Consider the following 14,982-nt stretch of genomic DNA (forward strand, 5'->3'; position numbering starts at 1 on the left):
TGGCCTGGGGAAAAGCCTCATAGGTAAGGCGCTGATCAGGACGGGGGATCAGACTGAGCTCGATTTTGAGTTTTCGGGAGAAATGCCTTGTTAGTTATAAGGCATGCTTGGCTCAATTCTGCAGCAGTCAACACGAAAAGAAGCTATCCTAAGCACATACTTGGATATGATGAATATTGCCATGGGGTATCGCGCTCGCCACGAACTACCACAAGTTGCGAACCTGGTCTTCGTGGTTACAAAATACAATGGATTATAATCCTGACTTTAATTGAACTAGTCGTGTACGGATAAACATTGGGGTTTTGGTATGCGACGCTGGCTAGGCTAAACCGCCGGCTTGTCCCGTCCTACAACGGGGATCACCCGTTCCTGAAGGCGGGCGTTACATCTCTCGTCAAGGGGATCAGAATAGCCGAGATTACCAGCCTCATCAAGAGGCTAGGACAACGTTCTCAGCTGATTTTCACTGATGACCCAGCTAGAAAAAGCTTTAGTTGTGTTACGCGTGTGCTGTCTGTTGGTTCACCCCGGCTTCTTCGAGCCTTGACCAAGTAACGAAACTAGAGTCGGGACAGGTTATACCCAAAAGGGAGACAGACGAGCCGATGGATGAGAAACCCTGGCTCTTTTTATCTTCGGCTACGTTTAGTGGTTTCTGACCTCCCCCCCGGTCTCTGGAGAACAGCAAGGTACACTTATTGGCCTCGATCAGTTGAACCAACTATCGAAGTTGACATGTAAGAATCAAAAGCCAAGTGAATAAATCCACTGCCCAGGGGGTCGGGAAACCGGGGGTTGGGAATCCCCCGTCTTATAACAAGAGCCCCTTTCCTCACTAGCCCACACAATTCTCCTCATTACTTGCTTCTTCCACACCTTTACATGACGATCACCCAGTTACAAGACAACAGAAACAACAATGGCAACTACCGAAGCTCTTCCCCGGCTTCCAGAGGACATTACCGCCGAATGGCTCTCCCCCAAGATTGGCCTTAAGAATGCCAAGATTGAAGTGAACAAGACCGTCGCCGGCACGGCCACCTTGGTGCTCGTGACCGCCACGCCTGAGGATGATGACGAGAAGAAGCCGATGAACATCTGCGTCAAGGGTGGCTTCAACCCAACTATGCTGTCGCAGTTCCCCTTCATCTTGTCGCTCTACACCCGCGAGGTTGACTTTTACAACAGCCTAGCACCTCGAGTACCTCATCTCAATGTGCCAAAGAAGTTGTGGGCTGAGAAGAATGCAGAGAACGCCGTGCTGATTATGGAGGACATTGGTGCTGCAGGCTATTCGTTTGCCGATCCCGTCGACACATGGCCCGTTCACCGCGTCAAGAAGGTCGTCGAGGACTTTGCCGCCCTGCACGCCGGCACCTGGGGATTCGACGCAGCCAGCGTCCCCTGGTTGGATAGTCACTACGAGACCTCCGTGCTGGGACTCTGCGCAATGTGGGATGCCATTGTGCTGGCTGAAGATCGACCGCCTGTGCCTGGATACATGAAGGACCAGAAAAAGATGACAGCCGCCATAGAGAAGTGGTTCGCCACCCGGAATCCAAAGTTCCAGTGCATCCTGCACGGAGACGCACATCTGGGCAACATGGCGTGGTCCGAAGAAAAGGATGCGCCCATGGTTCTCGACTGGCAAATCATCCACTCCGGATCGTGCTTCACAGATGTTGCCTACTTTGTCATGACGGCACTCACGATTGAGGATCGCAAGGAGCACGAGATGGATATACTCGACCACTACCTCGCCAAGTTGCATGAGTTCGGCGGACCAAAGCTCTCGAGGGAGGATCCTGAAGTTATGGAGGAGTATCGCAAGTCATTGATGGCGGGATATTCTTGGGTCCTCTGTCCTTATACTATGCAGAAGAAGGAGCGAGTATGGGCTATTGTGTCACGGTTGGTACCGGCTATGGAGGAGCACAACCCAGTCGAATTGCTAGAGAGAGAGTAGATAGATTAATCTAGGGTGAAAGGGCTCATCTCATAGCCTTGAGATATCCCATGAAGCGTTATAAGCCTCCTCTCCGTCCCTCGTCCCAGTGTTAGATCGCTAACGGAATGAGCGTAAAGATGGCGGAATAATGTCATGGTCTGTTTTGTTCATATATGCTGAATACTTTATCTAAGATAGGTCTGGGGATGCTTGGCCCCCTGGATTGCTTCATTTAGCTATTCAACCTTAAAATTTGATTCAACTAATCGAGGCCAATCGGCACACTTTCCTTGATCCCAGAGGCCAGGGGGATCAAGAATCTCCCGACTGATCTACACTTAGATTTTAAGCTCAAGGCTACGAGATATTCCAACTAGTGAGTTAAATCTATTTTATATAACTGAATTTATGACATTCGAGTACATGCCGAAGAGAGTAGATAGAGCTCATAAGCCTCGAGAACTTCCTTACTCAGAGATGCTTGAGTCTGGCATTGCCATCCTCCGAGAGTAAATGCCAGGAAGTAGACATGGGGGCTTGCATTGGAAAAGAATCATACAAGTCTTGGATTTCACAACTTGAATTTCTTTGGCTTTCAATTATATCCAGAAGGATAAGTAAATCACACGCTGCAAATCTGCCATGGTCATATCCAAACCCCCATCTCGCATCTCAATGATTTAAGTCGCATCCTTCATCCAGCCAACATGGACTTCAACTCTCCCAAATACTCATCCATCTTAACCACAACGGTCATATGCGTCTCCCCCTTCTGAACCCTCAGCTCAGAACCCGGCATCAGCGCCACCGCCTTCTCGGCCATGCTAATCGGGACGTTGACATCCTCATCTCCATGCCAGAATATCATACGCCCCTTCTCAACCTTAATGTCCTCCAGCTTGAATCCCCAGTCACTCCCGTAGAGGCGAGCTTCCCATGCTGTCGAGTATCCGCCTGCCTTTGTGGCCTCTCGCATCGAGCGAACAATGACCTCCTTCATCTCTGGGTAATTCTCCCACATGTCTCGATCCTTTTCAGGACGTCCCGAGAACTCTTGGTCCAGTAGATTCTGCATCTTCTCCGGGTCCTCATCTCGAGCTGCTGCTCCCATCTGTCCATCCACCAACCATCCCAAAAGCCCAGTAGCCCAGGGCGCAATACCCAGCATGATTCGGGTCTTCATCAACATGCCCGCCGTGCCCAACGACGAAGGCATCAACCCAGCAACAAGACCAACGCCCACAAGACGATCACGCGGGATCCCTCTGAAACATGCGATAGCGTATGGACCGCCTCCAGATACGCCGATGATGGCGAACTTGCCAACAGACAGATGATCGGCCAGCGCTAGAATATCGCTGGGGTAGTCGGCGAGCTGGCGGTTGGGCTGAAATGTCGACATGCTGCTGCCAGGCCGCGACGGGGCAATGACGCGGATGCCGAGCTTGAGGGCGGCGGCGTTTGATTGATATCCCTCATGATGAGAACCCGGAAAGCCGTGGAAGTAAAAGATTGTTGGTGCTGCCACGTCGTCGACGCCGTAGATGGCATAGGCCATCAGCCTACCGTCGGGCAACGTGATGGTCTTGTCTTCGAACTTGTCCATTCTGGTGATGTTGTGAAGATGTCGGAAATGGTTTGGAAATGAAGCCACGACGCCTTAGCTCTCTCTTATATGTGCAATTAATCGACACGTAATCTTGGGCACACCCTTGCAAGGCACACTTGAGCTGAAGGATTGGTTTTAGCCTCATTCGCGACCCTGGCGGGCTGTCACGTGCGCCGTTGGTTCGATCAGAATAGGTGTCATCCGGCGACACTACAGATTAGGTACCTAGTCGGATTGATGCTGAAAGCTTGGGCCCGTCAACATGAAAACCTTCATCCCAGCCAGGCCTATTGAGCAGGAATATCGCAAGTATAAAGTACGACAGAACATGGCGACTCTAGAAGGGGGTGCAAACCATCTCTTCTGAATATCTACTTAAATCAGATAACGAGTTTGATATGTTACTAGGTGAATCAAACAAGCTTTTCATTTCTCGATCATGCAAACGCCATGTATTTACGGTGTTTTTCGGTGCTGGGCTTTGATGTCCTCATGTATTGATAACTGTGTCTTGTGCTGTGATGGCCGATGACCTCTTTTGGAGTCGTCGTTGACAGAGAGAAAAGCGTTGTGCATATGGATCGGCAGGATTATTATATTTCCTCTCACAGGACCACATACCGTCTTTCATTATTTCCATAACGCAACAGTAGCCGATCCTTATCTTTCCATTTAAATTCACTGAGTAGTCCACTATAACACCAGCACTCCAAAACGATCTAGACTTAATCATCCAGTCTCATTCAGCCACAGAGCAAAGTGACAAGCATACTTCCGGGGGTGCCAACAAGTAACAGATACCTTCACATTACGGACATGTTCCGAATCTCACAAAACCTCGTGGCTTCCAATCTCATGTCTCGGCCTCACAACACAAAGTAGATCCGAGCCCGCCACTGCGATAAAGCTATTGCAACTGAAGCTGCAGCTCTAAGTATGCATCTAGGGATCTAGAGGAGCGCCTCTTGTAGTCAGAAATACTCGAGTATAATTCGTGGACTTCAAATCAAGCTCCGAGAAGCTACGTCAGGTGAGCGGAAACCCGGCGTTGTGAACCCCGCGATGCGATGCTGTGACACGACGCTTGTCAAAAGCCCGAATTTCCGAATGACGTCGTCTCAACAAGTGAAGGTATGGCGCTAATGAAACCTTGTAGGTCAAGCTCCGAGTCGGGCCCAACGGGACCGTACTCGGAACCGATGGGGCCGATAATCGGTACACACACTGAACATCAAGGGATATGGCAAATGGTCAAAATCAATGCTCAATTGTGCCGGGAATATCATCAAAACTCTATATGGCCCAATATGTAGTACCCAAATCTCCGCGCAGCTTGAAGCTTTCCTTTCCGGGTCCCACACTGACTACCTTCCTCCGCCCGCCTCTCTTTTTCTCTCGCTAATTATACACGTCGGCAGCGCATTTACCAAGGCTTGACCTTGAGCATGCTGCCCTCCTCGGCAAGGGCCTTGTGGAGGTCAAAGGCGTTGAAGAGCAGGTGAGGCTCGTGGCCCATGCCCTTCTTGAGGCACTCGAACTCGGCCTTGTCATAGTAGTGGTTCAGGATGGGCTGGTACTTGGGGTGCGCGCACTTGTTGATGATGACCTTGGCACGCTCGCGGGGGCTAAGGCCGCGAACATCGGCGAGACCCTGCTCAGTGACAATCACGTCCAGGTCGTGCTCGGTCTGGTCGATGTGAGTGCACATGGGGACGATGCACGAGACACCGTTGGGGTCGGTCTTGGAAGGTCGGCTGGAGGGAGTGTGCATGATGGAGTACTTGGAGTTGCGGAGGAAGTCGGCGGAACCACCCAGACCGTTGAGCATGCGAGAGCCGCTAACGCATGTAGAGTTGGCGTGGGCGTAGATGTCCACCTCGACGGGGGTGTTCATGCCAATGACACCGAGGCGGCGGATGATCTCGGGGGCGTTGGAGACGGCCTGGCTTCGGAGGAGGACCTTGTCGGCGTAGGCGTCCCAGTTGTCGTAGAAGCGCTTGAAGCCATCGGGGGAGAATCGGATCGAGGTGGCGGTAGCGTAGTCGAGCTTGCCAGAGTCGAACAGGTCGAGGAAGGTGTCCTGGATAACTTCGGTCCAGACCTTGAGGTTCTTGAACTTGGACTCGTTCAGGCCACCGACGATGGCGTTGGCGACGTTGCCAATACCGGACTGGAGGGGAAGGAGGTTCTCGGGCATGCGGCCCTGGGCGACCTCGTGCTCGAAGAACTCGATCAGGTGGCTGGCGATCTGGCGAGAGGTCTCATCCTCGGGGGCGTTGGGGCCGGTGGCATCCCAGTAGTCGGACTCGACGATGGCGACAACCTTGGAGGGGTCAACCTTGACCGAGGGGGATCCGATGCGGTCCTCGACGGCGGTGATGTTGTAGGGCTTGCGGTGGGGGGGAAGGTCGGTGAAGGTGATGTCGTGGAGACCCTTGAACGAGGGGATAGCGGTGTTGACCTCGATGATGATCTATACGGGCGCGGGCGCGCAATTGTGAGCTCCTGTCTCCATTTTCCTGTCCCCGTGGCCCGACAGGCGATAGCGGGGACTGGCTAGAGATAACATACCTTGTCGGCCATCTGGATGAGCTCAGGGGTGGCACCGACCGAGGCACCAGGCACGAAGCTGCCATCCTCGAGAATGTCAGTAGCCTCGACAACGGTCACATCGAGGTTGGAGTTGGCACGGTCCTTGGTGTAGTAGCCCTATTTCACAAGCAAGTCAGCTCAATTGCTTCCCAGACAGCTTCGCAACCTCGGTGTGAGATTAAGGCGAGGCCGAGGGGCTGGCCGGTGGGGCCGAAGGAGCGGGCTCAGGTCATACGTAGACAAGGTCACTGGGGAACATGGACAGATGCTTGTCGAAGAAGTTGATGCGGCCGGAGTTGATGCCCTTGGCAATGTCCTTGCCGACCTGGTGAGGGCTTCGGCGGTTGATCATGTCGAGAGCGGCCCATCGGTTCTCAGTCTCGGAACCGGCCGAGGCGCCAACGAAGAGAGAGTACTTGAGCTTGCTCTGGAGGTTGTTCTGCTCGACATAGTCGGCCATGGCAACAGGGACCTTCCTATTGTCATGGGGACGACCCGGTCAGCTCATGATCCCATAATTTCTGGTCAATGCTCGGGTAATGTGAGGCCGTGGCAGACAATAGCCGGTGGGGAGCCGTATTCCAGCCGGGATAAGACGAGGCGAGACAACAGCTTCAGAAAAAAGACACGCAGAACTCTGCGATTCCAGCAGCAAACAAGACTTACTTGGGATAACCGACGGCGGTGAAGCCAGACCAGCCGATATAAGCGCCATTGGGGAAGTGGTGCATCAGATCCTCAGGTCGGGCGAGCTTCTTGAGGAGGGCGGGATTGCGAACGCGCGCCTTGAGGGCGGCGGATGCGACAGGGGACGCCATGATGGAGAGCTATGAGAGGAAACACCGGGACTGAGGAGAAAGAAAGAGGAGCGGAGATTGTCCAAGAAGCACACGGAGAGAGTCGAGGAGGAAGGGAAGAAGAAGGGAAGAGGTGGAGGAGGAGGAGGTAGAAGAAGAAGACCAGAATGCGGCAACGCAAACTCCAAGGCCGGACTAGTTCGTCGGGGTGACGAGACTGTGGAGCTCCTTCCCACCCCTCGGTGGGCTGTATTTTTTCTTTCTGCGGCGGGCTTTAGTGGACGGTTCAAACCACGCGGTGGCAGATTTTGGGGGCCTTTACTCCAAATTTAGTGGATCTGTCAGGTACCCTCCACCCTGACCTCAGCCCACGAGGTACATTTCAGCCACAAGCGGCGGGGGTAAGGGAAGTTTCCTGTTGAACGAGACCCCGCATCGGTGTTGCTGCTGCGCCACATGCAGCTTGACAGCGGCGGCTGCTTCGGGTTTACAACTCCGTCTTGATGATGCATCCCTCCAGATGATGCGGGAGCAGTTACTGTTACTCTAAGGTATCCTCCACCGCTGTAAAAGGGCAGATCTACCGACGGTGCCGAGAAAAAAAGGTGCATCGGCGATGGGATCTAACGCCGTAGGGATGGGTGTTGGCAATGGCCTGATTCCTGCTTGAAGGGCCAAGGATCTGGGCAATTCAATCACACACGAGTCAAGATTGCTTTCTGCAATCTGGTCCAACAAGCCAATGTCTTCGACGAACTTAACTCTTGCTCTTTCTCTCTCCTTTTCTCCCTGAAATTTACCTGATCAACTCACTCTTCCTCCTCAGCCACCCCCGGCCCTTCCGTTCGGGGCTCCGTCAACCGAGCCCGAGCCGGAAGTGGATCCCTTCTCCAATTCTGGGTGCCCCTCACCTTCCGCCCGGCCGAGACGGGCACAGACCATCATCGGCATCACTCGGTTATCAACCGACCAAGCAGAACCTTACAACTCAGTGATTCACGTCTCGGCTCCGGACGCCTCATGAAATTCGAGAACGGTCGGAGCCTGGTGTCGGTCGTCTACCCCGGGATCAGGTCGGCAATGGTCCTCGAATCACCGTGCTGGAATGATCCCGGACTCCAGGGTTTGACTGGCTTGAGATTTGCTAGATCTGGGGTAATGCGCTCTGGAGATGGTCAGGTTCTTGGGCTTGACTGTTAGTGGATGGTTTACAAAGCACTCATGGAGAATAATCACCGAAGAGACTGTTGGTGGTGTGTATCTGGGGATTCTCGTCAATTTGCTACGCCACTGTTTCTGCAGATGCAGCGATATGCTCCACTTACTCGACTTGCCTATCTAACAACATCACGATACTCGCCGTGATAACATCTCACCACCAGATTACATCAAGCCTCCTCTTCTCACTGGGGCCAGGGGCTTGACAGTTCAGGACATGCTCCTCATGCCCCTTAGTGACATCTCCAATGTCCTCGTTTTTACGAATGTGGGCACCGATGGCTTGCGCCGTTCTCCCGAGAATCTTCCCAATCATCCCGTTCGTCAAGCCCCAGCAGATGAGCCGCGCAACCCGCTCCGTCTCCTCATGCGTCTACCCTTCTCCGCCTTGATCTCAAAAAGGTTCGGCGGTCTTTAGGTCCGCCATCATTTCGTGGATGAATGACCACTTACCTTCGAATTCGTCTCCCAGGACCCGCGCTACGTTTTCTTTCCATCATCTGTTGGCGCGAAAGTGTCTGGTGGGATGAGTGAAAGTCCAAGCCGGGAGGTCAGCGTCCATGCCCTTGTCGGCCCCCCCTGCGAATTAACCGCTGCTAGTCGTAGAGATCATACTAGTCGCTAAGTGAGTGGTTTATTTGATGTCTTGTTAAGTTTGCCGTCTCGTGGTGTGATCCTGTTATCGAGTGTAAATGCTAGCTCTACAGATCATCATCATATTATATACTCTCAAAACAGTGTCCAATATGGCTAAGTACGATCGCAAGCGAATGCAAATATTAAAATATGGCTCTTTTTGACTGTCTCATACGGTGGAACAATGTATTGAACTCGTTGTTTCGAGATATGCGTATATGTTTGTTCGGTGAACAGTATGCTCGCCGTCCAGTTCAAACGGCTCGGCCGATTTCTTCGCTCGCCGATTTAGATGCCTTACTCGTTCGCCGAGATGTCACTATTCACGCCGGAACCGAGCATAGAATAAAGATGTGTTCCCGATTGATAACTCTTGACCCGTTCGGGAGATGTCCGAGGCCAAACGGCATGGAACTAGCCAAACCCACATCCCTTTCCACGCGTGGTAAGATGCACATTCAACATGATGCCTAGCGCCGGCAGTCAGATCGCATGCCCTTGCACTTCCCCGGACTTCATTTACAATCAGGGTTCAGGCGCCGATATGGACCCGGAACTCGATGACCTTGATGTATGTAGTCTGCGAGTTTTGGCCTGCTACCCTGGACCTAGCCACCACTTGACATGGGAACTGCGTTCGACCGATGATGCCCCTTACACCTCGGTCCACATTGTTTGTTCGGTCAGATGTTATAGGCTTGATATGTGCTGTTCATCTGTTCATGTTGTCATCCTGTCTTGGACTCACCTAACCATTCCCGTCTCCTCCATCATCCTCAACACCTTACCTGTACGGACCTCAACATGGATCAGGCATCGACAACATTGAGAAGTAAGATTTCATCATATTCGACATTAACAATAAAGTAAACATTAGATATCCGAACGCTCCACGTGCAGGAAAATGTCATGAGTCCCAAGGCCGTCCGAACTACGCTCCGCTCGGAGCGACGCGACAGTCCTTTGTGTCACCTTCTCTATCGCATCGCCGCCACATACCGCCACGGCAACGTTTCCAGGAACATTACCGACAGCAGTCCGGATAAACGTTGCGATATCAGGTCGTCCTTCACTATGCTCTATCGATGATGCGTCGTAGGCATACCCTCTATCGAAGCCCAGTTCCACTTCTTCCTTCAGTAGCTGGTCATCTCGTTCGCTGCCTGATGACCGCGAAGAGTCGATCGAAAACCGTTCCAACTCGACACTCGCGCCTCTACCCGCTTGCTGTGACTCTGGCTCAATCAACCTCTCCCGGCTTTCGTCGACGTCATCATGCAGTGCCGTCTCAGTAGCGCTCTTGGAGCCCTTGGTGACGGCGACCTCGACCCTTACAGATATACCCATCTCCTTGGCCCTGGATAGCACTCGAGATATCTGTTTGAGGTATGGATCGGCGTGGGCCTTGCGTCGGACGATTAATAGGGCATTGATCTTTCGAACACAGCCGGGCGTCTGTGATGAGAGTAGGTCCTCGAGGATAGGCGTAGTGAAGGATCCTCCCGTTGAGGCCGCAATAAGGACCAAGTTGTCGTATTGTCTCCAATTGGGAACGACCCCAAAAGGTCCCGTTAGAAAGACTCGCAGACTGCCATCGCCTCCACTAATCTCCGTCCTTCGAGCCCAACTGTTGAGCCTCCTCGTCAGCCCATTCTTCGCCTTTAACGTCAGCTGAACATCCTGCGTCGACGACTCGGCATTCGGAATGTTGGAGATGGTGAAGGGATGTGGTGATTCCCACCGAAACGTCGGCGTCCAGAGAAGGACGTGTTGTCCCGGGGTCCACCTGAAGCCGACGTTCCGAACTGTGACGACAGTCAACTCATCGTCGACGGCTTCGACCTTGGCGTCGTGTGCGCATCGAACGGAGGGAGTTCCCGAGAATCGTATCCGGATGTTGCGCCAGATCGGATTCGCCGAGCGTGTGACGACGTCGTACACAAAGACGCCCACGGCGCACCAGATGCTGAACAGATGATGTTGTGGGACATGGAGGACCAGGAGTACCAGCAACAGTACAACAGAGAGGATGTGTTGTAACACAAACAGCTCATACTTGATGCGTCTGAAGAAGGGAATCGTCGAGATGACGGTCCAGAGCAGTACGAACCAGGCTCCGATGCCGGGTATCACCATCTTGACCGTCTGCAACTCTTTCCAGAAGAAGTTGGCGGCGAGCCACTCGTAGGTGAAGAAGCCGCCATGGATAGTCGCGCTGGCGAAGAAAATGCGGGATGCCCATCGGTGAAACCAATTGATCCTCTCGTAAGACGTGCCCAGTAGGAGACCGATGGGGTTGATGCGGACAGCTAGTAGAAAGGGCAGTGAGGTTTGCGTTACCGTGATCCAGGCTGCGCGGAAGCCGACTCGCTCGAGAAAGTTGCCGTCATGCTTGATAGACTTGTATGTTATCAAGAATGCGACAAATGCAGCATATGCGATAACGATGGTGGCTTTGCGTAGAGGTAGAGTGGCTAGCCAGAGTGTACCTCGATTTGACTGTGCGACGAGATACTTTGGAGTCTCTAGCCACTTTTCCACCGCAGAGACTGACGCATCCGAACTCGCTCCCAAATCTCGTCTCTTAATTCTGTAGACTTTTTAGCTTCCGTCTCATGTTCTTCTCATGCCAGTGCTCACCTCTGCCGGGCGATAAACGCCGAGAAAAGCCTCGAGCCAAAGCCAACGGCCAACACTGTCGCCAACACATACCAGTAAAGACAAGCTAGAAAATGCTGCCTCACTGAATCTTCGCTGGGATGTCCGTGTCCGTGGCCATGTTCCTCCTCCTCATGGCCATGCCCATGGTCGCCGTGTCTCTCAAAGAGGCTGCTCATCGGGACTTGCAAGGGTATGGATCCGCAGCGCGACAGGGATGAAGAGAGACACAGCGTCGCGCCCGACGTTTCAAGTGACGGGAAGAAACGTCGAGATGAGACGAAATAGAAGGATATAAGGAATTCGAAGAGGTGAGATATCCAGCCTCCTCCAACTGAGGAATGGAGGCTGAACTAACCAACAAGGTCCAACGCTTTGCCGATTACGTGATGCTAATCTTCGGAACCTCCGGCTTGTCGATTGGCTAATTGGGGATGAGGGAATCTTGCTCAAATGGACTCAGCCACATGAACTATAATACGAGATGGACGACGCGGACGGTGCTTGGCGATATATCAACGTCAGCTCCGGTGAGTGTTTTTGTCGATATATCACTAACGTATTGTCAATTCGAACCTTACTGGAACAGTTATCACAATCATGAGGAGTCTTGTGCACTCGTGAAAGGCAAGGCCCAGGAAACAAGTCAATTTAGAAGCTCTTGGATCAAGAGCGAGAAAGCGTAACATAGCCCTTCCCTCCAGTTCTCACCGATTTCATAAGTCGTGATGTCCCGAGCTTTATAGCTCTGCTTCAATGCCGTCCTTCGCACCATGTCAACTTAGCAAAGCTCGCTCGCATCTCATGGAAAGCCCATTTAAGCGTAGGTGTCAATGGTCTCGCCCAGAGTCTTGTCAAGAGCCTCGAGATCCTTCTTGGCGCCGTCAGCGCAGGTGGGAACGGTGCCGATGATGATAAAGGCCACCTTGTCAACGACGTTCTCGAGGACACGGAGGACAGCAGCGATGGGCGCGGTGAAGGGGGTGGACGAGAGGAGACCCTTCTTTCCGATGATGGTCTCGAGCAAGTTCTGGTGGACCTTGACGAACTGCGATAACACGTTAGCACCCGTCCTATTTTGGAGAAAAGGTCATCCGTACGCCGGTGAAGGCCTCGCAGATGTCACTCTGGCCCGACTCGGGAAAGTCAGTGTTGTCGGGGAGATCGCCGAGCATAGAGATGGCACCGGTAACGGTGGACACGATGTCCTTGAAGTTACCGATCAGTTGCTACGAGCGTGTCAGCGCGATTCTCACGTCTCTTCTTCCGCCTGGGGGACGTACAGGGACCTTGGTAAAGATCTGGACCGGGCTGGTGATGGACTCGGCAATCTTGTTGGTATCGCTCGACAGGTCAGTGACCTTTTCGAGGGTGTCGACGATATCCGAAGGCGCGATAGCAGCCTGGACAGAAGAGGCGGCCAGGAAGGTGGTGACGGCGGTGAGGAGCTTGAACTGCATTTTGGCGGTTTGTTAAAGTGTTGGTGGTGTGTTTGTTGGTGTTGTTGGATGTGAAGATGCGATGAATGCTGATGGTGATGACAGTCGACTTGAAGACGAGAGCATCAACCTCTTTTATACCCATCATCTACTCCTTCAACTTCCCTTCTCCATCATCCCAGCTCTCATAACATTCACGTCTCGGAAGTCGTCTTCTCCGCATGATGGATCGATCGCCAACCTTCCTGACGATCTAGGAGACAAGGGAGTCGGAGTCTCTGGTATCCGGATGAGTATATTCACCGGAGTCGCGCCGCCAAGCCGTCTATATTTGTTGGAGTCGAACATTTTGCTTACGTTGTCGTCGAGACAGATAGACTCTGCCTTGGAAGTGGACTTGCGAAGCATCTTGTTGACTCACTTGAGCTGTAGATCGATGTTGTCGAGCACTTGTGCGGTGTTGTTGAAGGCTTGCCTATAAGCTGACGAAAGGTTGAGATACGTGTTTCGAGATTTTGGATACATTCATTTGGCGAGAATAGAGTCTTAAGACCTAGCATTGGTGGATATCTCTCCAGTCGCCTATGAAGCGACAGTTACAAAGCGCCATCCCATCAACAACTCACGATTCTCAGGAACAACTCAAACTCGACCAAAAGAACTATTCCACTAGGCTTCGATAGTTTCGACAACAATCGGCGCATCTACGGAGAATATCCCGTCTTTCATTCCAGAAAGGGCGGAATGTCTCTCTTCCCATGGCAACCCGTGTCTGAGATTGCCGTCCCTTTCTTTACGGTCAAGTTGACAATTGTTCTCTAGAGGGGTTTAGAGGGGACCTCAGTCATTTGTCAGCTAAAATGGTCACTGCAGGTTAGCCTAGTTCCCGCCTGCGTAAGAACTCTGTTTGACTTGTTCAGAGTCGGACTGCAGACCGTCACTTTGGCCTGGCGGGCCTGGAAGCTGCTTGATGACGAGCTAGATTTCTTGGCTCATTTGATGGCGTCGAACGGTTTCTTTGATGATAATCGATCATTGGAACTACTGCATCTGTGAGCGTTGTGATATCACTGCCCAGCCTCCAATGACGCTCGAAAAATGCATTCACCATAGCTCCTCGTTCACCCTCACTCTAGAGTCCATGCCCAAGCTGCTGCCTCTGGTTCGCTGTGCGCTGGTGCACATGACCCAAGCCACTGATCGCCGTGGTGCATGAGAGAAGGGGGAGGGGGGTTGCATTTCGAACGAACATGTGAAGGGCAATTTTCGCAAAAAGGATGCGACATTCTCCTTGATTCTGTGCGACGATCAATTTTTTAGTAGGTCCGACACCGCTTCGACACGATCGAGATAATTACTAACTAAATGTCTTGTTCATGGCGGGAGCGTAGATGGCGGACCGTCGCCCGACATCGTGACGCCCTTGGTCGCGACGCCATGTCTGAACGGGTAGATCCCGCAGTAGCTCTAGGACGTGCTCTTCCCGTCGTACAAAATGTCGGTCGGCGACGAGCTGAGTGTGTGCGTGTGTGTTCGTGCCTGGCGACGGCCCCCAGCCTCGTCCTCGTCAATGGCACACGCACGCGACCTCTGCAACCATCATCTATTTACAGAGGCCAGAATGTCTTACGGAGCAGCCATCATTAGGCATCATTGAGGGATGAACCCTCGGCGGCTAGGAGCTTCACATGTCAAGCTAGAAATATCTGTGCTGGGCTACTGCCCAAGGCCTTGTAATTAATGGCCTATGCACTGGAGCGGCTGGGACGCGTCTCAATTCTGATGAGTTGTACTGCATCGTGTTTGACCCTGGCCGCCAAGAATGTAGATCTACCGTGACACGACCCTTCATCTTCAATCACCTCCTCACTGACTGGGGGTTATCGCGATGCCTTCAGTGCTTCACAATCTTGACCATGGCGTCCGTCGGCCTGCCTCGGTCCGGCGGGAAGGCCCGGTAAGTAGTCATCGAGAAAGCCTCTTTGCGCTAGGTAAGAGGGAATGGCTCATGTTTCAGACGTTGGATCATTGCAAGGAAGACGCTACTGACGTTGTTGCTACGTGACGCGGGTCCGACGATGC

At 52.7% G+C, this 14,982-nt stretch overlaps 5 protein-coding genes across 5 annotated transcripts; 1 reads left to right on the top strand and 4 right to left on the bottom strand.

Moving 5' to 3' along the window:
• Positions 1–922: 922 nt before the first annotated feature.
• LRP88_05509 (uncharacterized protein) lies at positions 923–1,969 on the top strand (the record flags this gene model as incomplete). The annotated part of the gene is made up of 1 exon (XM_083242060.1): positions 923–1,969. One exon carries the CDS (start codon positions 923–925, stop codon positions 1,967–1,969), a length of 1,047 nt encoding a protein of 348 aa, XP_083103208.1.
• Positions 1,970–2,645: 676 nt separating this feature from the next.
• On the bottom strand, positions 2,646–3,557 carry LRP88_05510 (Alpha/Beta hydrolase protein; the record flags this gene model as incomplete). The annotated part of the gene is made up of 1 exon (XM_083242061.1): positions 2,646–3,557. The coding sequence occupies one exon, from the start codon at positions 3,555–3,557 to the stop codon at positions 2,646–2,648; it is 912 nt and encodes a 303-aa protein (XP_083103209.1).
• Positions 3,558–4,983: 1,426 nt separating this feature from the next.
• LRP88_05511 (acetyl-CoA hydrolase) lies at positions 4,984–6,970 on the bottom strand (the record flags this gene model as incomplete). The annotated part of the gene is made up of 4 exons (XM_083242062.1): positions 4,984–6,033; positions 6,132–6,269; positions 6,388–6,628; positions 6,819–6,970. 4 exons carry the CDS (start codon positions 6,968–6,970, stop codon positions 4,984–4,986), a joined length of 1,581 nt encoding a protein of 526 aa, XP_083103210.1.
• A 2,706-nt stretch (positions 6,971–9,676) lies between these two features.
• LRP88_05512 (ferric reductase family protein) lies at positions 9,677–11,640 on the bottom strand (the record flags this gene model as incomplete). The annotated part of the gene is made up of 2 exons (XM_083242063.1): positions 9,677–11,393; positions 11,444–11,640. The coding sequence occupies 2 exons, from the start codon at positions 11,638–11,640 to the stop codon at positions 9,677–9,679; spliced, it is 1,914 nt and encodes a 637-aa protein (XP_083103211.1).
• Positions 11,641–12,278: 638 nt separating this feature from the next.
• On the bottom strand, positions 12,279–12,921 carry LRP88_05513 (uncharacterized protein; the record flags this gene model as incomplete). Its single annotated transcript, XM_083242064.1, has 3 exons — positions 12,279–12,509; positions 12,562–12,690; positions 12,745–12,921. 3 exons carry the CDS (start codon positions 12,919–12,921, stop codon positions 12,279–12,281), a joined length of 537 nt encoding a protein of 178 aa, XP_083103212.1.
• Positions 12,922–14,982: the final 2,061 nt, after the last annotated feature.

This window comes from Fusarium phalaenopsidis (genome assembly GCF_050370095.1).
Source record: "Fusarium phalaenopsidis strain FUZ10S chromosome Unknown contig_32292, whole genome shotgun sequence".
In the NCBI taxonomy this organism is placed as follows: domain Eukaryota; kingdom Fungi; phylum Ascomycota; class Sordariomycetes; order Hypocreales; family Nectriaceae; genus Fusarium; species Fusarium phalaenopsidis.